General features: G+C 42.6%; 1 protein-coding gene across 1 annotated transcript in view; it reads left to right on the forward strand.

The window, feature by feature from the left end:
- The first annotated feature begins 4,305 nt into the window (after positions 1-4,305).
- The window catches only part of SLC25A46 (solute carrier family 25 member 46), a 40,554-nt gene continuing 21,178 nt past the window's right edge, over positions 4,306-23,681 (forward strand). Inside the window, exons 1-5 of the mRNA XM_038403089.2 lie at positions 4,306-4,844; positions 11,084-11,126; positions 13,892-13,949; positions 14,585-14,662; positions 15,567-15,667. Coding sequence (XP_038259017.1) covers positions 4,583-4,844; positions 11,084-11,126; positions 13,892-13,949; positions 14,585-14,662; positions 15,567-15,667 — 542 coding nt within the window. The 5' untranslated portion in view covers positions 4,306-4,582. The remainder of the gene's footprint in view (positions 4,845-11,083; positions 11,127-13,891; positions 13,950-14,584; positions 14,663-15,566; positions 15,668-23,681) is intronic.

Below are 23,681 nucleotides of genomic sequence, written 5' to 3' on the forward strand. Positions count from 1 at the left end.
CGCGCGCTCCCCTCGGGCGGGGGGGGACCGTGCCGCCCCCGGGGCAGGAAGAAGGGCCTGGCTGAGCGGGGGGAGCCGGCCGGCTGAAAGCTCGGAGAGACAGGCGGGGGCTGGGATTGCACCTGGCCGGTGGTTAGAGACAGGCAGGGGGCACCCGGGTGAGGTGGCCGGGGATTGTCGACGGGCCGAGGGTCCTCTCCTTCGCGCGCATTCTTCTCTCCTCTGCTGGGCTCGGAGTTGGCCGCCCCACGCCACACGTCTGGGGGCTCGGTCCAGTTTCCCCGCCTCCCCCGACGCCTCCGCGGGTTCTGAAGTTACTCGCCCCCCACCCCCCCCCCCCCCAGCTTGGCAGGCTCTTTCCCCCTTTCAGCTGCTCTTTGGCACACTCCTGTTGGAGGGAATGCAGCCCTCACTCCGCCCAGACCTGCTGTCGTGTCTCATTAATCGTCGTTGTCACAAATTGCAGAAATCGAGCAGGCTGAGGCATGAGAGGGAAACGATTGAACATGGGTGTGCTTCAGAAATGAATCCCGTCTTATTTTAAGATTCATGTTCCAAACGTTTTCCTGTGACGTGTGTGTCAGGCCTTTGTCACTGACAAAGAGGTCTTAGCAAATTGGATGGGGGCCTTTTACCTTGTCTCCAGCCTCCTCACCTTCACATGGGCAAGGAAATGCTCATCTAAATTCTTCTGTCCATCATGTGGTTGCATGGAACTCTTTAAAAAAATATTTTCATGGGGGTACCCCCCACCATTCCATCATTTGGTCACCAGCATGTTTTTTTGTTTTGTTTTTTCTCAGCGGTTGTTTTTTCCTGGCTACTCCCTATCTGACTAATCCAGTAACAAAAAGCCAGCAATAATATATCTTTGTTCAGTTTTATTAATATGGACAGATAATATTAGACTGTAAGCACCTTCATCATCACATCACAATGCACATTTTCAGCTTCGATGACATTTTGGGTCAAGCCTATTACAAATTTATTACACTGCCTTGAGGACACAACCATCACTAATAACTCTAAAAGAGCAAGATACCCATGTAATATCATTAGCGGTGTCATTCCATTTGCCCACTGTCACTGATACTTAGCCTTTTGCCCTTCTCTTCCAACTAAAAACTACTTCCTAAATATCTGAGAGTGAGGGATCAAACAAGTTTAGTAGTTAAGGTTGGCACAGGCTGTTTCTGACTGGTTCTAGCTTGTCCCCAACATATGCCAGCTAAAGCAAAGAAAGCATTTTTTCATGAATATGGGCAGACATGAAAATCATATTTGAATTTTAGCATTTTATTGGGATTGAAATCAAGTCTATACTAATCGGTGTGAATCTGAAGTATTTTATAATTTATACCATGTGCAGATGTGGTCACCGCATCTCAAAAAAGATATATTGGAATTGGAAAAAGTACAGAAAAGGGCAACAAAAATTATTAGGGGCATGGAACTGCTTCCATATGAGGAGAGATTAATAAGGCTGGGACTTTTCAGCTTGGAAAAGAGACAACTATGGGCAAAGGGGGATATGATAGAGGTCTATAAAATCATGACTGGTATGCAGAAAGTAAATACGGAAGTGTTACTTCATCTCATAACACCAGAAGTAGGGGTCACCAACTGAAATTAACAAGCAGCAGGTTTAAAACAAACAAAAGGAAGTATTGCTTACACAATGCACAGTCAACCTCTGGAACTCTTTGCCAGAGGATGTTGTGAAGGCCAAGACTATAACAGGGTTCAAAAAAGAACTAGATAAATTCATGGAGGATAGGGTCATCAATGGCTATTAGCCACGATGGGCAGGGATGGTGTCCCTAGCCTCTGTTTGCCAGAAGCTGAGAATGGGCGATAGGATGTCATAGGCGCCGACTTCCCCTCTGCCCGGTGGGTGCTCGACCTCCTGCCCACCCTTGGCCCAGCCCCGTCCCACCTCTTCCCACCCCTGCACCGCCCTTGCCCCACCACCATTCCACCCCTTCTCCTAAGTCCCCGACCCACCCTGCCTTTTCCCACCCCAGCCCACCCCTTCCTGCCCCCATTCCACCCCTTTTCCCCAAGTCCCCACCCCTGCCCTGCCTCATCTACACCTCCTCCCCTGAGCACGCTGCTTCCTCGCTCCTCCCCCTCCCTCCAGCAAAGTCCTAAGCACCGCCAAACACATGCGGGAAGTGCTGGGAGGGAGGAGGAGGAGCGGGAACACAGCACACTCAGGTGGGCGAGGAGGTGAAGAGGGGGAAGCTGGGTTACCGGTGGGTGCAGAGCACCCACTAATATTTCCCTGTGGGTGTTCCAGCCCCAGAGCATGCACAGAATTGGCGCCTATGGGACAGATCACTTTATGATTACCTGTACTGTTCATTCCCTCTGAAGCACCTGGCATTGGCCTCCTTAGGAAGATAAGCTACTAGGCTAGATGGACCTTTGATCTGACCCAGTATGGCTGTTCTTATGTGAAGCTGTCTGGAGGGTGACCAAATAGCAAGTGTGAAAAATTGGGACAGGAAGTGTGGGGTAATAGGTACCTATATAAGAAAAAGCCCCGAATATCAGGACTGTCCCTATAAAAACCAGAACACCTGGTTACCCTGTCTGCAATAGGGTACAGAGGCTCACTAGGCTTTGTCTGTGTCTGGGATTGAGCCAACAATGATCAGCTACAGGGCAACAACCCCCAACTGGGGAAAAGGAAGCATCGCTGGAATTTAAACCTGCTGAAAAAGAAGGTGAGCACAACCGGTGCAAATCTACCTTTGCCCGTAAACACTGGTGGCTGGGTTGGAGCTGACTCCCAAGGACGCACAAGGCCTCTACTGCCTTCCCCAGCCCCTGAGAGGGGCAGAGAGACTGTGACACCGCCCCCAACACAGCCAACAGAACGGGCAGAGACCCACCCCGGAAGATTTCAACAATTTCCATCCCACCATCAACCTCAGCCTGGACCAGTCCACACAAGAGATCCACTTCCTGGACACTACGGTGCTAATAAGCGATGGTCACATAAACACCACCCTATATCGGAAACCTACTGACCGCTATTCCTACCTACATGCCTCTAGCTTTCATCCAGATCATACCACACGATCCATTGTCTACAGCCAAGCTCTACGATATAACCGCATTTGCTCCAACCTCTCAGACAGAGACAAACACCTACAAGATCTCTATCATGCATTCCTACAACTACAATACCCACCAGCTGAAGTGAAGAAACAGATTGACAGAGCCAGAAGAATACCCAGAAGTCACCTACTACAGGACAGGCCCAACAAAGAAAATAACAGAACGCCACTAGCCATCACCTTCAGCCCCCAACTAAAACCTCTCCAACGCAACATCAAGGATGTACAACCTATCCTGAAGGACGACCCATCACTCTCACAGATCTTGGGAGACAGGCCAGTCCTTGCTTACAGACAGGCCCCCAATCTGAAGCAAATACTCACCAGCAACCACACACCACACAACAGACCCACTAACCCAGGAATCTATCCTTGCAACAAAGCCCGTTGCCAACTCTGTCCACATCTCTATTCAGGGGACACCATCATAGGGCCTAATCACATCAGCCACACTATCAGAGGCTCGTTCACCTGCGCATCTACCAATGTGATATATGCCATCATGTGCCAGCAATGCCCCTCTGCCATGTACATTGGCCAAACTGGACAGTCTCTACGTAAAAGAATGAATGGACACAAATCAGACGTCAAGAATTATAACATTCAAAAACCAGTTGGAGAACACTTCAATCTCTCTGGTCACTCGATCACAGACCTAAGAGTGGCTATCCTTCAACAAAACAGCTTCAAAAACAGACTCCAACGAGAGACTGCTGAATTGGAATTAATTTGCAAACTGGATACAATTAACTTAGGCTTGAATAGAGACTGGGAATGGATGAGTCATTACACAAAGTAAGACTATTTCCCCATGGTATTTCTCCCCCCCACCCCACCCCACCCCCCACTGTTCCTCTGATATTCTTGTTAACTGCTGGAATTAGCCTACCTTGCTTGTCACCATGAAAGGTTTTCCTCCTTTCCCCCCCTCCCCCCTGCTGCTGGTGATGGCTTATCTTAAGTGATCACTCTCCTTACAGTGTGTATGATAAACCCATTGTTTCATGTTCTCTGTGTGTGTGTATATAAATCTCTCCTCTGTTTTTTCCACCAAATGCATCCGATGAAGTGAGCTGTAGCTCACGAAAGCTTATGCGCTAATAAATGTGTTAGTCTCTAAGGTGCCACAAGTACTCCTTTTCTTTTTGCGAATACAGACTAACACGGCTGCTACTCTGAAACCCGGGAGATCGACAAAACCACCTACCCCCGCCCGGCCGAGACCAGCAGGACACCAGAGCTCCGGGCGGCCGGCTGGGGGATGTCTCGTGGCCTATCAGAGCGCAGCAGCCGGCTCCATGATCATGTGACTCTCAGGGGCAGCTGCCTGGCTTCAGGGGGTCGGATGCCGGTTTCGACCCGGAAGTAGATGCTGAGCGGCGCCCGCACCGGGTTCCTGTATCGCTGTCCGCAGCAGTTTGCAGGCGCCCGCGCCCCCGTCCCCGTCGCGCTCCCCGATGCAGCCGCGGCGCCCCGAGGGCTTCGATGGGTTGGGCTACAGGGTGGGCGGCCGGGAGGAGCCGGGCCCCGGGGCCAAGCCCTACAGCTCCGCCTCGGACCTGAGCCATTGGGTCTCCAGCCCCCCCGACATCCCGGGCAGCCGCAACCTGCACTGGGGGGAGAGGACCCCGCAGTACGGGGCCGGCCCGGCCGGGACCCCCCTCGGGGGAGTTGGTCTCAACGACGAACTGTACCCTGCGGGCGCCGGCTCCAGCTCCGGTAAGGGGAGCCCAGCCGGCCGGGGCGGGGTGAGATGGCGGAGCTGGGCTTGGGGGCTGATGCGATGGCGGGGCGGCTCTGGCGGGGGAGACGGGGTGGAGCTGGACTCGGGTCGGGGGCAGCGCAGGGCGACGGGGCATAGGAACAACAGAGGTAGAAGTGGATCTTTATTAGGGTGTCTCCCTGATTCTTTTTGTGTGTGTTCTGGTTTAGCAACAGTCCCAAGTAAAGGAAAATGGTTACAAAATAATCCACCTGCCCCTTGTCCTAGGAGGTAGGGGATTCCCCATATCCCAGCTCCTGTTATAATGGTACAGGATCAACAGTCAAAGGTATCCCTGTCAGATAGTATAAATGAGTCCCTGCCCCCAAAGAGTTTATGGTCTAACCCAAGGGTTCTTAAACTTCATGACACCATGACCCCCTTGTGACAACAAAAATTTCTACACGACTGGGGGGAGAGTGGACACCAAAGCCTGAGCCCCACTGCTCTGGTAGGGGTCAAAGCTGAAGCCTAAGGCCTTCAGTCCTAGGCAGAGGACCTGTAAACCTGAGCCCTGCCGCCCAGGGCTGAAACCCTCGGGCTTTGGCTTTGGCCCTGGGCCCCAGCAAGTCTAAGCCAGTCCTGGTGATGCCAGACCCATTTTGGAATCACAACCCCCAGTTTGAGAAACACTGGTATAATCTGACATGGAGCACACCAGCTGGGAGATAAGGGGGAAGGCAGTTGAGACAAAGGTTACAGAAATATGATTGTATGGCTATGCAGTGCAGGTGTTTGGATGGTTGCATTAAATAAGTACATTGGACTGGTGAATTAACTCACTAAATGGTGACACAGCAGAAATAAGTTTTGAGGAACAATTCAGAATAGAAAAGAATTGTGGCTTTACAAACACCAAGGGTTTGTCTCCACTTGTATTGCTCTAGTGCTTAGTGAAGAAGCTATGTACACTTGACAGGACAGGTTCTCTCATCAGTGTAGGTACTCCACCTCCCCAAGAGGCGGTAGCTATGTCAACGGGAGAAACTCTCCCATGGACATAGCACTGTCTACACCAGGGGTTAGGTTGGTAAAACTACATCACTCAGAGGTTTGGATTTTCCATCCACTCCATCATCCTGGAGTGATGTAGTTATACTGACATAAGTTGGTAGTGTAGACCAAGCCTAAGGGTATGTCTTCACTACCCGCCGGATCAGTGGGCAGTGATCGATCCAGCGGGGATCGATATATCGCATCTAGTCTAGACACAATAAATCAACCTCCAAGCATTCTCCCGTTGACTCCTGTACTCCAGCGCCGTGAGAGGGCAGGCAGAGTCGACAGGGGAACTTAGAACAATTTCTCCCCCTCTTCCCCCCCCCCCAGTGTAGACCAGGGCTAAGACTACCAAGTAAATTGAGAAGCATGCCAACTTCCCTCTTATTCTGGAACTCTTCTGCCTCCCCTCCTCCATTTACTTTAGAATCTAGTTCAGAACTGTTCTCCTTATTTTTTATAAGCCTCTTTGGCTATGCTAGGCTATCTAATGAACCCACTCTTTTCTTCAGTTACCTAGTATTAGCTACCTGTCTGGCATCCTACTTAGTCTAACCACAGTTAGTGTTTGTTTTTTACACTTGAGTTCCCTCCTCTTAAAATCAACTTTGCTCAATTGTGCCATCTCATTGTATCACTTATTTTCACATCTCATCTGAAAGTTTATTTTTTTCAAGCTTTTTCAGTTAATTTGTTTCTGTTCACATTGCATATAATCAGATTATGTAAATTTTTTTGTTTATTTTCTACTTACTCCCTCTTATTCTAAAACTCTTACTGAATGTCTGAAGTATTTTATAACATCAGACATGCTACATAAAGTAGCTTATCTTCTGTTCATGATACCACAGTGATAGGTACTATATACAGTAAATGCCTAGACAAAGTGTCCTCTTTTAGGAGATGTTGCATATCTTAAACCGAGTTTTGCCTCAAATCTATACAAACAAGTTGTTCACTCTTGTATTTTGACTTCAAAACTTGAACATAAGATAAAAGAAAACTGTTTATTAAAAAAACACTAAACTTTGAGTTGACCTGAAGATAAGAAAGCAAAATGGATTTGTGCATTTTTTGGTTTGATGTATAAAGAAGATCTGAAAAGTTTTTGTTTTGTTTATCTCACTTTCCCTATTTTCCTGGATGTCTCTTCTGTGGTACCCCTGAATGTGGTTTGGGAGCTTGAAGAGATGGTGGTGTTGAATCTTTAAAAAAGGAAGTTTTTTTCTGACTATATATTTAAGTTAAATAGGTATTATTTATACAGTGCCCAAAAGTATGTGCTAAGTACATAATAGACACACAAAATACATTGTTAGTAAAAAGTGCTGGTTGTACACTCCATGTGCCTTTTATAATGCAATACATTTATACATGCAAATTCAGCCATCCATAGAACTAGTAGCATCAAAATTAACATAAATACCCCACCTTCTGTAAGTACAATAAACAATCTGAGACAATAGATGGGTCTTGCAACAGTTCATAAAGAGCATGAAACAATCTTCAGTCAGTCAATCAGATTTCACTTTCCGGGTGTTTCACGCTAACATAGTAGTTTTCTTGCTGCAAAATTCAAGAGTCAAGGCATAAACTTTTTAAAACAAAAATACACAAACTTTCAGGCCTTCTTTGTGCATCATAAAGAAGTAAAAAGGGGACAAACACAAATTTGTCATTTATAGGTCACCTTTAAATGTAAATCCTCTTGTTCTGTCAGTCTTTTTCTATTGATGGAGGTGGGAGTTATGACAATATGATGTAGGCACCTATTCCAACGGTTCCTTGGCAGCACTGGCAAAAGGGAACAGAAGTCATTGCAATTGGATTATCATTTTCTATCTTCCTGAAACGGAGATGTGTCTAAAATATGACAAGGAATGTTGTGAACAGCAAATTGTTGAAATGCAAGATAATAATCCTAACTCTCTTACTTCTTTTTGTTTCCATATTTTTATTAAAAGGACATTGTCAAGTAGTTCATGCACTCTTAGTTTGTGTATTACAAAGTCATAAGAGTTTAATATTAATGGAAATTAGTGTTTCAAATTTCAATTAAAACCTGAACTGTCTTCAATTTCATCTCATTACTTCTAGCTGTTTTTCTATGCATTTCTAAACAATTATTTTGTAATACTAGTATGTATATTAAAATATTTGTGTAGATTTATATTTTTAAGTGCCCCACTTTGCCATTTTATAGCTAAGTGACTTGTAGGTCTCAATTCTGCAGTTCATTGTGTACCTGTAGACTGCTGTGCCCACACAGAACTCTGCTGAAGTCAGTGGGGTTCTGCCTCAGAGCAACAATTTGCAGGGTCAGGCCTTAATCTGTCCTTCAACGTGTGATCTTTTTTTGTCTTTTTCTTCCCCTCCCTGAATTATTTCTGGTTTGCAAATATCTTTCTGGTAATATGGTGCCTAAAACTGAGCACTGAATTCCTGATGCCGTTGTAGCAAAGCTCTTTATCAAGCGACTGTCGTTTCATGATGCATCTTGGCATAAGCAGTTAAAAATTGCATTGACCGTTGTTTGCTTCTGTATCTCCTACTTGTGCAGTGCTTAACACATGATGCATGGTACTGGAAATGTCATCATTTCAGTAATAATGTAGCTTATGCTAATAGTTCTGTTACCCTCAAAAGGTTTGGATTTTTTTCTTCAAATGTTCCGTTGTTTTAGTAGGGGTAAAAGTTAGACTTATGAGACAGCAGAATCACTCTTTGCCTTATTTCCTACTACTGCTTTTCTCCAATCTTTGGTACCTCTCACTTTTTTTTTATAAGACTTTGAAAAATAATTCGGTGACATGTGGGATGAGGAGGGTATGAATGTGCTACTGCTGGAGGAGAAGCATAGCATCTGTCTTCTGTGCCTTCTGACGGTGGCCTGCTGAAACATAGTTGTTTATGAGAGAAGGTTCAGTGCCTTGGACTCTCAGACACAAAGTTGGGGAGAGCTGTTTCTGCTTTATGGGCGGTATGTGCAAGTTCATTCCCTGGAGTCTCCAAAGGATCCAAGAGTGCTCTCAGGAAACATTCATGTCACTTGGCAAGCTAAGGACTCCAGCCTCTCCATAGAGGATTGGAGTGGAAAGCTCTTGGCTCAGATACTGTTGGGAGGAGCCCTAACCTATTTATCTTGATAGAGCTACTGGCAGAGCCACTGAAGCAAAGAATAAGTATCTGTATGGCAAAGAGCAAAAGTTCTTATCTCTGCCTTCTAAGTTGTAGGGGCAGAGAGAAAGTGCTTACAGCAATGGGTGAGAAATCTATTTGTCTTCTGACTAGATGGCTTGGGTGAGGGCAATTGACAGTTCGGAATCATGGCACACAACAGGTAGAGGAATCCGACTCTTGTTTGGAAGACTCACCATAGGGGAAGACTAATGGTTGGTTAACGTTATGACAGTATCTACAGGTGGAAAGAGATTAGGGAATTGAGGTCAGGATTTTCAAATCTATATGCCTAAAGGTAGGCTTCTAAATCCATATCCAAGCTCCTTTATAAAAGTGCCTAATTTTCAACAGCGTTGAGTGTCTGCAAGTTGACTTCATTCAGAGCTGTAGGCACTCAGCACCTTTGAAACTCAGGCTACTTTTTATCTAGGAACTTAAATATAGATTTAGGAGCCTAACTTTAGGCAGGTTTGAAAATTGGGGCTGAACAGAACTTAATCCCCACTGGGCTTTTGGCAAAACTCATGAAGTAGTCTTGGATTGGATGCATCATTGAAACATCTGTGGTTACTAATTCAAACGTTTTGCACTCAGCTTTATCCCCCCCCCCAAAAAAAAAAGTCCTATGATTTGATCTCTTTGGGGGTTATTTTATAAAACAAATTTCAAGGTTTTTAGACCAAGCTTTCGGAAATACAGCTAGACATGTTGTATTCTTAAAATAACCCTTTAACTTTTCAAATTCTGTTTCATAAACTCCTCATCTAACCTGAAACTTTCCATATAAATTCTTTGCTGGCTGTGGAGCACATGAAAATCTTTTCCATCTGAACTTTTGTACAGTTTTGAGAAACTGAGGATCAAAATCAGGCTTATAATGAAAACCAAGTAAACCTTAGGACTGGAAGTAGCCACTCCATAGTTGTAAGTCTTAATTGGGAAACTATTGATCAAAACAATCTAAGCAGCTTGCTATTCCAGGGAATCATTACAATCAAATAGATCTGTATTTTGGGTTCCCAGATAAATATTTGAAATTCTGGGCAAGTGTGTTGAATTTTTTTAATCTCCCCTCTTTCTGAAGAAGTTAATGTACATTTTTTCTTGTGCATTTAATAGTACTAACATTTGTGTGTCCTGCTATCGTAAGGTTTTAAGTGGATTTAGTGTTAGGAAAAAGTTCCCATTTCACAGTACTAGACACAAAGCCTTAGCAGACCAAGGGCAAGTCTACACTATGGGGCTCAGTTGCCCTAAGTTACGGAACTCCAGTTATGTGAATAACATAGCTGGAGTCAATGTAGCTTGGGTCGACCTTTTGTGGTGTCTACACCACGCTGGGTTGATGGGAGAAACTCTTCCATAGATTTACCTTATGTTTCTTGTTCCGGTGGAGTACTGGAGTCACCTGGAAAGCGATTGACAGTCAATTTAGTGGGGCTTCACTAGACCCACTAAATCAACGCCCCAGTGGAGAGGACTTCTAGAAGTAAAAGGGTCTCACACTTTGACTTTTTGTAACACCAGTTCTTATGGTGGCATTATGGTACTGACATTTATTCATTAAGAACTGGACTGAGACCATATTCATGTCACACATGCCATTGAACAGCTGGTAGGTAGTGGTTTTGGGTCATTATTGATTTGGGTCAATTTGTTTTCCCAGATGTCAGTCAAATTGTTCCCAGTTCCATTAGCCATCCAGTCTCTCTCTTCCTGATATAGATAGTTTAAGGCAAATAAGTTACTTGTATCTGAGCTCCAGCAAGTTATTATAAACCAAGCACTTCAGATGCAAATAATCTTTGGTAGACAATTATGTTTTACTTTTGCTGAGTTGGCAAAACTATCCCAAAAGTAGTATACTTTGTACACTGTGGTGCAGTGCTCAGAATTTGTTGAAATGAGCAAGCTATACAACTGGTTGCTCTGGTACTCTGTATTACAGCTTGTTTCTTTCCTCACTGTTCTGCAGTAAATATCAGTGCTACATAATCTTCTATTGTGTTTCTTTCAGAACAGATGAATAGATTTGCAGGCTTTGGTATTGGCCTTGCCAGGTAAGAATTTTGTTCTGTGTAAAACATATTTTTCACTGATAATTATGGCTTTTACATTTTGTAGTCTGTCATGCTCCCTGAGTTCAAATTACAATATACATTTAATTAACTAGGTTTAAAAATCTAGCACAAAGTTAATTGTTTTCTCTTACCTTCTTTCTCAAGCTAAGGTACTGCAGCTCTTTCAGTTACTACAGTGATGGGTTTGATACAAAAATATATAGGGTGGGAATTTTGAAAACCTTGGAGCATATAAGTTGCTACAGTATGTTTTGCATGAAGCACACACCAATAAAAAATACTCTTATATGTTTGGACTTTAGAGAGCAATAGTGTTGGTAGAGTGAGTGGAACTAGCTGGAATTGCATTGGCACCATGTTCTTGAATTTTAAACCTGAGAAACAGTACTTAAAATATTGATTAGATAATGGCAGAAGAATAATATACTGTAAACTAGATAAAAAGAAAAGGAGTACTTGTAGCACCTTAGAGACTTAGTCTCCTTTTCTTTTTGCGAATACAGACTAACACAGCTGCTACTCTGAAACCTGTAAACTAGATAGTGTGCTATATTTCTGAAGTTTTGACTGACTCTGTATAAAGGATGATTTACAAGAATGAGTACACATGGATCCATTAGGTTTAGTGGGGATATCTTTACTGCTGTTGGCACTGAATAAAACCAATCAAGAAATGAACATTATAATTATCTTTTTTCAGCAGTCTTCTCTCCAGCTCATAGCCTCTGGCTCTTATCTTCAAATACACCTCTACCCCGATATAACGCGGTCTTCGGAAGCCAAAAAATCTTACTGCGTTATATGTGAGACCACATTATATCGAACTTGCTTTGGCCCCCCCTGCTCCTTTGACCCCTGACCGCCCCCTCCAGAGACCCCCCCCCATCCATAATAACCCCAGGACCCCACCCTCTACCCAATCTCTCTGTCCCCTGACTGCCCTGAGCCCTGTCCACACTCCTGCTCCCTGTAAGGCACTCACCGGCTGCGGTGGGAAGCGGAGCAATGTGGCCCCAGCCCGCTTTGCTCCACCAGCTCCCAGCCACGGCGCTCTGCTTCCTGCCACCAGTGAGTGCAGGGAGGTTGGGGAAAGGACACCCCCAGCACTCACCTGCAGCGGGAAGCGGAGCGCCGTGGCTGGGAGCTGGTGGAACGAAGCAGGCTGGGGCCACATTGCTCCGCTTCGCCACCACTGGTGAATGTGGGGTGGGGGAGGAGTCCCTTCCCCCAAGTCCCCTCCCACGAGTGACACGGCTGGTGCAGGGGCAAGGGAAGCCGAGCGGGCCGCACCCAGCCCCCCACTAATCACCCAGGCCCCCAAAAGTGCTCCCCCACAGCTCCTGCCTTCCAGACCCAGGGGAGGGGGGGCTGCTTTACCGTGTTGTATGCGAACCCATGTTATATCTGGGTAGAGGTATATAATGGCAAAGGATGCTTGCACTATTAGCATGGATCCCATGGACTGCACAGATTTTCATATTGACCAAAGTTGGGCCCCAATGAGTTAGACCTATATTTCTTAAGGCTATCAAATAGTATGGAAATGATCAAAGTATGAAAACGTAGCTATACTTCTGCTGCTGTCTGTTTTCAATGCAAGGAACCCCTGAAGAACATCAGCATGCCTGTGCTGTTTGGCAACTTGGGATCCTATTTAAACAAACCAAAAGGCTGAGTCTTGCTCAGTTTAAAATTCTGTGTTGCATAGATAAGCTAGAGAGAGAAATAGCCCGAGTGATATGTACCTGGAGACCGACTAGTTATAGTTAAAGATGTAATTTCCCACTCACCTATAGTTTGGAGAAACACCTTCAAATTTTATTGTGGGGTAATCAGAGCAAGGAATCTAGAAGAGATAATTCTAGAATCAAGACAGTGTTGACTCCTGAGGAGGGTGGGGTGTTGCTGAGAATCTGCAGTTAAATATGGAGAGACTTCTGAGAATTCTGAAATGCTTCTGTGAAGAGTGCTTGTGCATTCGTCACCCAAATGAATATTTTCAGGTAGTATTAACCTTTCCTAAGCAGGCGCAAATATCACCAAGCACAATGTTAAAGCATGCTAGAGCAGTAATATTGGGGTGGAAAAACTGTCCAAAGCTGCTATCTTTATGTATGGAATTATATATATTTTTTTTGTTGAGAAAATGGTGGATCTTAATATACTGATTAATTCTGTTCTCAGAACACATATTGCGATGTCTGTCCAAGTCCATGTCAAATACAATAGATTTTTAAGGTGCCTGGTGAATGAAGTTTTTGGTCAACTATTGAACCCCTTCATACATATCAACCTCTGTTGATATACTGTAGGGACCTAACAGACTTATAGAAGAAGGTCCTCTTTCTTTGAGGGGCTCTGTGGTGTAGAGGAATGACTGTAAAACTGGGAGTTAGGAGCTTTTAATTCTGGTTCTGCCACCGACCAGCTCTGCAGTCATGGGTGACTCACTTTGTGCCTCTGCGTATTTCCTCATATTCACAGCAGGAGGGTGTGAGCATTAATTTTTGTACATATGTACCCCTACGGAGTGGGTGATCAATTTCTGAGCGTCTGACTTTTTGGCCTGTTGGAAAGTGTGTGGTTCACTCTCCAAAAATAACTGCTGGCAGGATGTGGACTAACATTGAGACATAGTTTTGTGTATTCCCCAAATATTGTAAACCTAATATTAATTTGCTGCTAAAGAAGAATATCCATTATTAATAGGTTTCAGTACTTTTAAATACATTCCTCTTTTAAAGTCTATTTACAGAAAATGTGTTGGCACATCCTTGCATTGTTCTACGTCGCCAATGTCAGGTACATCTTTTTAAATTCTGGAATTGAAATTAATCTAGTTTCAGACTTTCTACATATTCCGATTGTAGAGTTATAAGGAAGCTTAAGTAGACACTGTCAGGTAAAAAGTTTAAAAACAAATTTCCTTATGTTACTTTTAGAACTTTAAATTAGATTAACATTTTAATTTCTTTCACTTTTCATGCTGTCTTTTTAGTTTGGATAATAAACATAAAACAAAGGAAAATAGTGTCTAAGTGGTTACTAATTAAATTACTGTCAGGTTCTCATGCACTAGTAGAATGTTTTGGTGTTTTTAAAAATGACTTTCCATTGGACTTTAATAAAAAAAAAAAAAAAAAAAAGAAAAAGAAATTTTTCTTTTAAGATTTTTTTTCCAAAGCTTAGTTTTTTAACGCCTAAATTTGCAAGTGAATTTTGATCTATGTCCTTTTAAGTGGCAGTGAAGATTTAAATAAGTATTATTAATGTTTGAGTGACAAAGAGTGTTCAAGTTGCCTCAGAAAAACAGTTGTTTTGGATGATCTTGCAGTCTAAATTGTAACATTTAAGTGAATATTCATCACCTAAGTGTTTTGACAACAATTGTTATATTCCAGCATTTTATTTTATTACATGCATATATATTTTAACAGGTTAATTATCATGCCCGGAATTATCATCTCACTCCATTTACTATTGTCAATATTATGTACAGCATCAATAAGACCCAGGTCAGTATTTTGAGCCCTCAATAGTAATACATAAAACAAAATTATGTAGATACAGTGTGGCATATGTATTTATTGAAACAGAAGTGTTCTTCATATCTAAATATTTTAAGAAGCTAGCTGAGTGTTACAAAAAATATTTTTCTAAGTTTTATTTTTATTAATTACTAAACAATTCAATAAAGAACTTCACTTTCTCTAATCCTTTATTTCACTGTGCTTAATATTTACTGGAAAAAAGTGTGTGTGTGTGTGTGTGTGTGTGTGTGTGTGAGATATGATATATACACACACACTCACTTCTGCTTTTATATATATACAAAAAGAAAAGAACATGTCACTGAGGCCAAGAATTCAGCAGGATTCCAAAAAGTATTAGATATTTATATGGATAAAAAGAATATTTAAATAGTGACTTTTTAAATTTTGGAAGACTACTGTACTCTGAATCCCACTATAAAATTCAACATAAATATCCATGTTGTTACAATAGAAGGATGGTTTTGTGTCTAAAGTCCAAGACTAGTTAAAAGATGAGAATGTATTTCTGGGTTTGCAGAGGACAGGCTGGGTGATTTGGGATAAATCACTTAGCCTTTCTGTTCCTCATTTTGCCCAGCGGATATATGGAGATTAAGCCTCTCAACAATAGTTTTGATATGCATTATGTATTAATGCTTGTAAAGCTCCTTCAGGTTATCTGATAGAAAGTGTTATTGATATGAAAAGTATTTAGAGATGATCATTGTTCGGATCAGGGTCTGAATTCCATTAATTTGGGAACATTCAGATCCAATGTTCAGTTTGGGCCCCTTTCTAGTATGTTTCTACAATTTTATTGAAAGTGTGAAACGTATTATCACCAATTTTCATGTTACTGAATCTAACTGGAACTGTTAAATTACAGGGTCCAAAAGCTCTTTGGAAAGGAATGGGGAGCACCTTCATAGTACAGGGCATAACCTTGGGAACAGAAGGCATCATCAGCGAATTTACACCCTTGCCAAGGTATCACACTTTCATTTTTTTGTGATATTTAGCAAGTTGAACATTAACATTTGTTACTGAATACCATGTAAGGTATTAAAAATATGGAGTTGTTTAAAAGTTTGATTCTGTTATGGTCGCTAGATATTCCCTAGTTGGTTTCAGTCAATGGATTGATTTAAATCACCAACTGTGATTTAAAAAATTAATTGTGATTAATCACACTGTTAAACAGAATACTAATTGAAATTTATTAAATATTTGTGGATATTTGTCAACATTTTCAAGTATATTGATTTCTTTTACAGCAAAGACTACAAAGTGTACAGTGCTCATGTTAGAAAAGGAGTACTTGTGGCACCTTAGAGACTAACACATTTATTAGAGCATAAGCTTTCGTGAGCTACAGCTCACTTCATCGGATGCATTCTGTAGCTCACGAAAGCTTATGCTCTAATAAATGTGTTAGTCTCTAAGGTGCCACAAGTACTCCTTTTCTTTTTGCGAATACAGACTAACACGGCTGCTACTCTGAAAAGTGCTCATGTTATTTTTGTTACAAATTTTTGCACTGTAAAAATGATAGGTGGGCATTAAAATCTGGTCAAATATTTCACTACCTCTAGTAAGAGTAAAGGTAGTGGTCTGAACTAACATTCCGGGCTATGAAGACACTGTGAATAGGAGAGTCCTCCTTCCTCTCAGCTTTCTCCCTTCTCTATATAAGCACTGTTAGATACCTCTGTTAAGTTGGTAATAAACCAGTGAGAAGTAGAATTGGTCATAAAAGTGAGAGCTTCAGCCTTTTATACTCTACAGTACACACAGGGCATGCAACAGTAGTCCAATAATATGTATTCCCTTGTGACATATTCTACTTAGAAGTGGTCGATGAGAACCCCTGATTCTGTAACTATGGCAGAAAACCGCTTTTATCATTGTACAGTGATTCCAGGATCATGGTAAAAAGCTACAGTTTTCTGCTTTGTGACCTACGTGACAATGTTGTTCGATATGAAGATCCTTTTTTTATTGTTCCTTTTGCAGTTGCAGAGTTGACTGTTACTTGCAACCAGCTCTGTTTTTCCCTGGCTGCTGAAAACAGATAATACTGTAATGGTGTGTCTGTCTCTCTCTCTCATGTGTGTATATATAATAGAGAGAGAGACATGCAACCCGGACTCCTCAGTTCCTTCTCAATCATCCCTGGCCTGAGACAGAGCTCAGCAGTCCCGTTGAAAACCTTCATTTTCAAATAGATAAGTTCAATAAATTAGTAAATTAGGATAGTTTTTAGACAAGTTAAGTTTCAGTTGTTAGAATTATGTCCCTGTTTTTAAAAAAAAAAAAAAAGTTTTCCATCCATAGTACATTTAAGTAGTAGTTTAAGAAAATGCCTGGTTCACCAGGTTTTAACAGATGCATGATGTGCAGAGAGGCGATGCCTGTGTCAGATGGACAAACTTAATGTGTCTGTTGCCTGGGGGGAATTTCATGTTCCCCAGAAAGACCAGCTTCCGACCCTGGGCAGGAACCCTCTTCTCGGCAGAGGTCACCGGTTCCCTCACCACTAAGATCCTCCAAGCCCCTCCGTTCCTCCCCCCCCCCCCCCAAAAAAGGCCATCTTTCTCACCTCATAGAGAGCAGACAGCACAAAATGGTCACTGACCAAATCATTCCATCGATGCTGGCCTCACTGCAGGTCAGCACCTGCAACACACTGGGCACCTTCAGCACATCTGTGAGGTGGACAGGGCTGGCACTTGCCACTCTGGTGCTGTGGCTAATGGCTCTAAGCTGCCTCCCTCCACCATGGCACCATTGGTAGTTCCAAAGGAGATGGCACCAGCAACCGCTCCTATTTCTGCGCCACAGACTAATGCCACTAGCGCAACAGTGCCAGCTCAAGCTACATCGGCACTGACTCAGCACACCACACTGCTGATGTAATCAGTGCCCTGCCCTTTGGCACCGACCCTCTCAGCACCATGCCATTTCCTGCACTATAAGGATTTGTTGGTCTCCCTGACCGCGGAGAGATGAGGAGGTTGAAGGGATATTCTCCCATCGCCATTCTGCCCCAATCAGGACACTTGTTGCTGCTTGACCTACTACAGTCACGGTCCACATATGCTCATGATATGCCACCTTGGTATTGCCACCCATGCATGGGACCACCCATGCCCTTTCCTGGTCACTGGCCACATTGGAGTCCCTGGGAGTGTTACAGAAGGCACCATAACAGGTGCCCCAGCCCTATGAAGGGAAAAGACCAGATCCCTGCCTCCATCTTTGGAGACTGTACCAGCGAACATACGGGAGGAACCCATGGCAGAGCAGGAAGAGGACGCTGCTCCTGACACCTTGCCAGCCAACAACAATTCATCCTCCTCACCGGACAAGGCTATTATGCCTCCACCACCACCCATGGCAGATGACTTTACCCACTTACAAGACTTGTTCAAAAAAGTGGCTAATGAGCTTAAGATTGCTCTGGAGGAACTGCCAGAAACTCAACATGAGTTAACTGATATCTTACAGACATCTTCCTCCTCCAAGATAGCATTGCCAATCAATGGGGCTATCATGGAACCTGCCAAGACGGTGTGGCAAACTCCAGCCACAATACCCTGAACCTGCAAAAGGGCGGACCGAAAATATTGCATTCCCTCCAAGGGATTGGAATTTCTCTTCACATGCCCAGCACCCAACTTGCTGGTAGTGAAAGCAGCCAACCAACAGGGCACTTTCAATCCACCTCTTCAATGAGGAAAGTAAGAGGTTGGATCTATTCAGCTGCAAAGTATACTCTTTCATGCTTCAATTTAGAGTGGCGAATTATGCGGCATTACTTGCCAAATACGATCACAGGAACTATGGCAAATGTATGGAATTTATTAACAACATTCCTGAGGGAAAGAGGCAACAATTTAAATCTCTGATCTCTGAAGGACAGATGATTTCACGCACAGTTCTACAGATCTCACTAGACGCTACTGACACGGCCACCAGCTCCACCACTACAGCTGTTATGCGACAAGCCTCATAGTTTAATTCTTCAGCATCCCCATGGGAGATGCATAATACTGTTGAAGATCTCCCTTTTGACGGAGTGGAGACTGTTCCTGCTCAACACAGGGGGAAGGGATTTTACTCCATCCTTTTTTTAACACAAAAGAAAAGGTGGGGGATGGTGACCTATCCTTGATCTCAGGCGACTAAACAAATTTGTGAGAAAGCAAAGGTTCAGGATGGTCACATTAACAACAATAATACTGGCACTGGAGCAGGGGGACTGGTTTTCAGCCCTCGACCTGCAGGGTGCTTATTTTCATGTTACAATACAATACACCCTGCCCACAGGCGTTCTCTGAGATTTGCTTTGGACACAGAACACTATCAGTACAAGGGTTCTACCTTTTGGCCTGTCAACAGCGCCTTGCGTTTTCTCAATGATCCTCACGGTAGTTTATAAACGCTCGTAAGTTTATTATCAAAGGCTAAGATTTTAAGATAGAGTGAGTAAGGATAAAAATGGAAACAGAAATTGTTACATATAAAACAAAAAGTATAGCATGCTTCCTAGAGTCTAGACTTAACTGTAACAGGCTAAACCCTTGTCTAAAGTAGCTTCTCACCTAAAGCATTCTCCCAGCATCTCCAACCATCATGGCTAGGATCCCTCTTTCATGAATGCAAGAAGCATTGTCCTTTTTGCTTCCTCAGTGAAGGACAAAAAAGTGTCCTTTTGCCTTCTCTTTATATTCCCAAAGTTCACTGTTTTTGGCCCCAGAGTCAGGATGACCCCATGGTTTATTCTTTGGTGTGCTAGCTCCATTTTGCTTTCACATCCTCGTATTGACATCATGTGTAAATTGAGTTGGCTTACAATGCCTATTTTATATATGAACCGAGGCAGGCAGGTGAACATACATCCTTTGGTCAAAACCTGCTTGACAACCCTGCTTTGATTCAGACTTTAAACCATACCTTCCAGTATACATACACAATTCCTTAAATATTATCCGTACATACATCTCACAATGATTGAGGACCAGTATGATATAAGCTTTTATTAGAGACCTCACTTGAGCCTCTTTGGATAAATATTATGAAAGCAATGTGTTGGGTGTAGTGATTTTGTCTGGCCTCTCAGGAGTTAGTTACCAAATAGTGAATTATTTTCCTGTTGGCATTGAGGGGTTTTTAGGGTCACAGTGATGTCATGAGGAAAGAAGATGGAATGATAACACAATGAGAGAATAGGTAAGTAAGGAAGGGCAAAGTTGTAAAGGACTCTGAAAGTGGGGGCAGAAGCTAGAACCTGATGCAATGGAAGTGGAGAGCCAGTGGAAGGATACAGAAAAGGGGATGATGGCCTTTTCAGAACAATGAGCAAAGAAAACTATCTTAATTGCTGTTTGAATGGATTGGGGGGATAATATGGGTGTAAGGTCACCCAGAGAGGAGGAGTTTGCAGTACTTAAGGTGACAGATGAGTCCCTGGATGAGAGTTCTTACTTTGTGGACAGAAATAAAAGATGCAGATCAGTGATCCATTCTACCAGTCAGCTTAATAGAGAAGTGACAACACTCATGCATAGTTCTTCTAGCTTGCAGGTAGAACTGCCTCTTGCATGTTGTTCATAGTTCAACCACACTGGTCTCTCTATTCCTGTGGAGTAGGTTGTTGGAATATACACTTCCACCAGTTCCCTTAATACACAGACACCAGTGAAAGGGTAAAAGCATATCGTCAATGTGTGCCAAGGCAGAGGACTTGTTCACACAGATTCAGGTTCCAGATCTAAGTTGGTGCATAAAGCCTAGCTCTTCAGGGGAAAGTTAAAGTTACTGGAAAATGCAGGGAAAGTGATTATGCCCTTGTTAAATCAAGAAGGGCAGATCCTTGAAAGGTCTATTAGAGAATTGGGGACAATGTAGCTTTTTGACACAGTAGGCAGGGCAATCTAGGAGTATTTATTTTTGGTTCCCATCAATCTCATTTTAGAGCTTCTTCAGGCTAGCTTAAATAACAACATGTAGCATGCTTCAGGTGCAAGCCATGATGTTAAGAGCCCTTAGTGTTGACATTGGCTAGGTAGGATCTCATCTGTTGTTGATTTGGGGTAATTTAGAGTAGTCTCGGGGGTTTTTTTTAAATTCCTGATTTAAGTTGGATTGGGTGGATAATAGATTACTAAGGCTGGAAGGTACCTTATTATCATCTGGTCTGACTTAGTGCTTAATATGTGCTGTTGAATTTCACGTAGTAGTTTCTGCACTATGCCTGTAACTTCTAGTTGAGATAGGTTTTTGGAAGTCGTCATGTAAAAACTTCAAGTGATGGGATACGCCACATCTTTGGTTAAATTATTCTAATGGTTCATTACCCGAACTGTTAAAAGCATGCACCTTATTGGCAGTTTCTGACTATGTCTAGTTTCAGCTTCCAGATGTTTAATCCTGTTATAACTTTGTCTGCTAGACTGAAACACAAGTTGAGTTCTCTTCAATACAGTAACTTGAGTCGAGTGGATTGATTTAAATTACCAAGTGGAAAGCCTCATTTTAAATCATTTGATTTTAATCAACTTACCTTGTGTACTTCAGTTATTTTCTAAAGCGCATTCTCGTTGGTTAATATAGCCATTAAAACATGTTGATTTCCAACTAAATTGAGCCTTTATACTAGATTTGGTGCATCATTTTGCTACCTAGAATGGTACACTGTCACTATACAAATTTATGTAAGCAATTATATAGTTTAATATTTTCAGATTCTTATTAATTTGTACTTTTTAGTATGTTAGCAAATGGTGAGCGATATATGGCTTGTTTACTAGATAATCAACTTTTTGCTCATGGCTTATGTCAAACTATTGGGATGGTAACTGGAATTTAAACGCACAATATCATATAAAATGTATTTTTATTAAATAAAAAAACCTTAAACATTTTGGAAACAAAAACTTCTCTGAGCAATATATGTTTCACATTTACAACTAAATTATAAGTAGTTTAGGTCTTACCATATTTAGTATTAAATTCGGTTTTCATTTTAAACAGGTTTATTTTTTTTTAAATAAATCTATTTAAATAATCAAAAAATCTTTTTTCCAAAAATCTTTTTATCCACCCTAACTTGAATGAGCCCAGTTTACGATGCTATCCAGATCACTTGATATGATTGACCTGTCCTTATTTACCACTCCACCAACTTTTGTGTCATCTGCAAACTTTACCAGCAGTGAGATTCAGAGAGCTAGAAGTGAATTGGAGTCTCTTGCCGCTCGGAAACCATTTCTGATATATTGGTCTTAATCCAATTCCCAATGTCATCACCAAAAATACCCCATAATTGACACTTGTGTTGGGAGTCTCAGCAGAGAAGCTAAGGACTCAATGGACATGAAAACATACTCCCTGTTAAAGTTAAGACACATTGACAGGGTGGGGCCAACTTCCACTTTATGGAGCATGGCTCTTATAGCAGAATGACAGCTGTTCTGTAGTTAAGGTTAAGACCAGCTTTCTGTTTTGCTCTTGTCTGTTCTAAATGCTCTAAAATCCATACGGTTAATCATATTACCTTAAAATTTGCTGGGCCACAGGGTATGGTCAGCAATCCAAATTTGGGCCATTACACCAAGGGGTTCCTGAGATGCATTCCCCAGGGGGGAAGAGGGAAGAGCAAGATACCTTTTTGTAAAGTTGACACGTTCTTGGCAACATTTTTTTTGCTCACTGTGTAGATCAAACCAGGGCACACATCATTGTGCCAAGGTCTCAAATGCTCAAGGGTTACTCCTACAGAGTGCATGTCACCACCAGCCCTTTGGGGAAAATAAAAGCATTATTTGAAAAAATTTGCTTCTCCAGTTAGGCATGCTAAGGCTCATGTACCTATTCACATGCCTAATAAATTACACTGAACTTGAGCAGAGAGAGAGACTATCTGCAAAACTAACTCTACATCGGAGGCCCCGGTGGCTGTAAGGTTATGTTACAGTAATCAAATCTGAGTACCACCCTACGTCTTAAGAGTTAAAATCCAACACAGAGCAGAAGGTCTGAAGTAAAAAACAAAGCAAGCAAATTGCTCCCATCTGCATCTATCAAAGGGTTTTTTTTTTTATTTTGTTGAAGGTACTACAGCTATTTTTCAAAAAGTAAATAACTACACAAGCAATTGCTTGCTGGAGAGGAAGGTGATTTTGGGTGGAAGAGTAGGGAGAAATAGAGGGAAGGGATCATAGGTTCCAAGTCCAGAAGGAACCATTGTGATCATCTAGTTTCACCTCCTGTATAAGAGGATAGAGAGCTTCCCCAAAATAATTTCCAGAACATGTTTTTTAGAAAAACATCCAATCTTGATTTTCAAATCCTCAATAATGCAGAGTCCACCTTGCCCTTCGGCAAACTGTTCCAATGGTTAATTACTTTCACTGTTAAAAATGTGTGCCTTATTTCCAGGGTAAGGGCTTATCTGTACTTTAAATGCTGCATCGCTACCATTGTAGTACTTCAGTGTGGACACTACTTACACTGACGGGAGAGGTTCTTCCCTCAGCATTGGTAATTCACCTCCCAAGAGGAGGTAGCTAGGTCAACAGAAGAATTCTTCAGTTGACCTAATACTGTCTACTCTAGGGGTCAGGTTGGCTTAGCTGCTTAAGGGTGTGAATTCTTCACAGCCCTGAGCAACATAGTTAAGCTGATTTAGGCCTGGTCTACGCTACAGAGTTAGGTCGACACAAGGCATCTTGCGTCATGCCAACATCATAATACCACATCTCTGAGCAGTGTAGAGTCACGGTCAATGTAATTAGGTCAATGCAGTGTCGGTGTAGACATTGTGTTGCTTATGTCGACTGTTACTGGCTTTCAGGAGCTGTCCTTCAATGTCCCACACAGACAGTACAATAGATACAAGCGCTCTTGGTAAGGATGCGCACCGCTGACACAAGGAGCAAAGCGTAGACATGCCCAAGCGATGTAATTACTGCAGTGGCTGTATTGCCGACGTAAATTA

Source organism: Dermochelys coriacea, chromosome 5, assembly GCF_009764565.3.
Source record: "Dermochelys coriacea isolate rDerCor1 chromosome 5, rDerCor1.pri.v4, whole genome shotgun sequence".
NCBI lineage: Eukaryota > Metazoa > Chordata > Testudines > Dermochelyidae > Dermochelys > Dermochelys coriacea.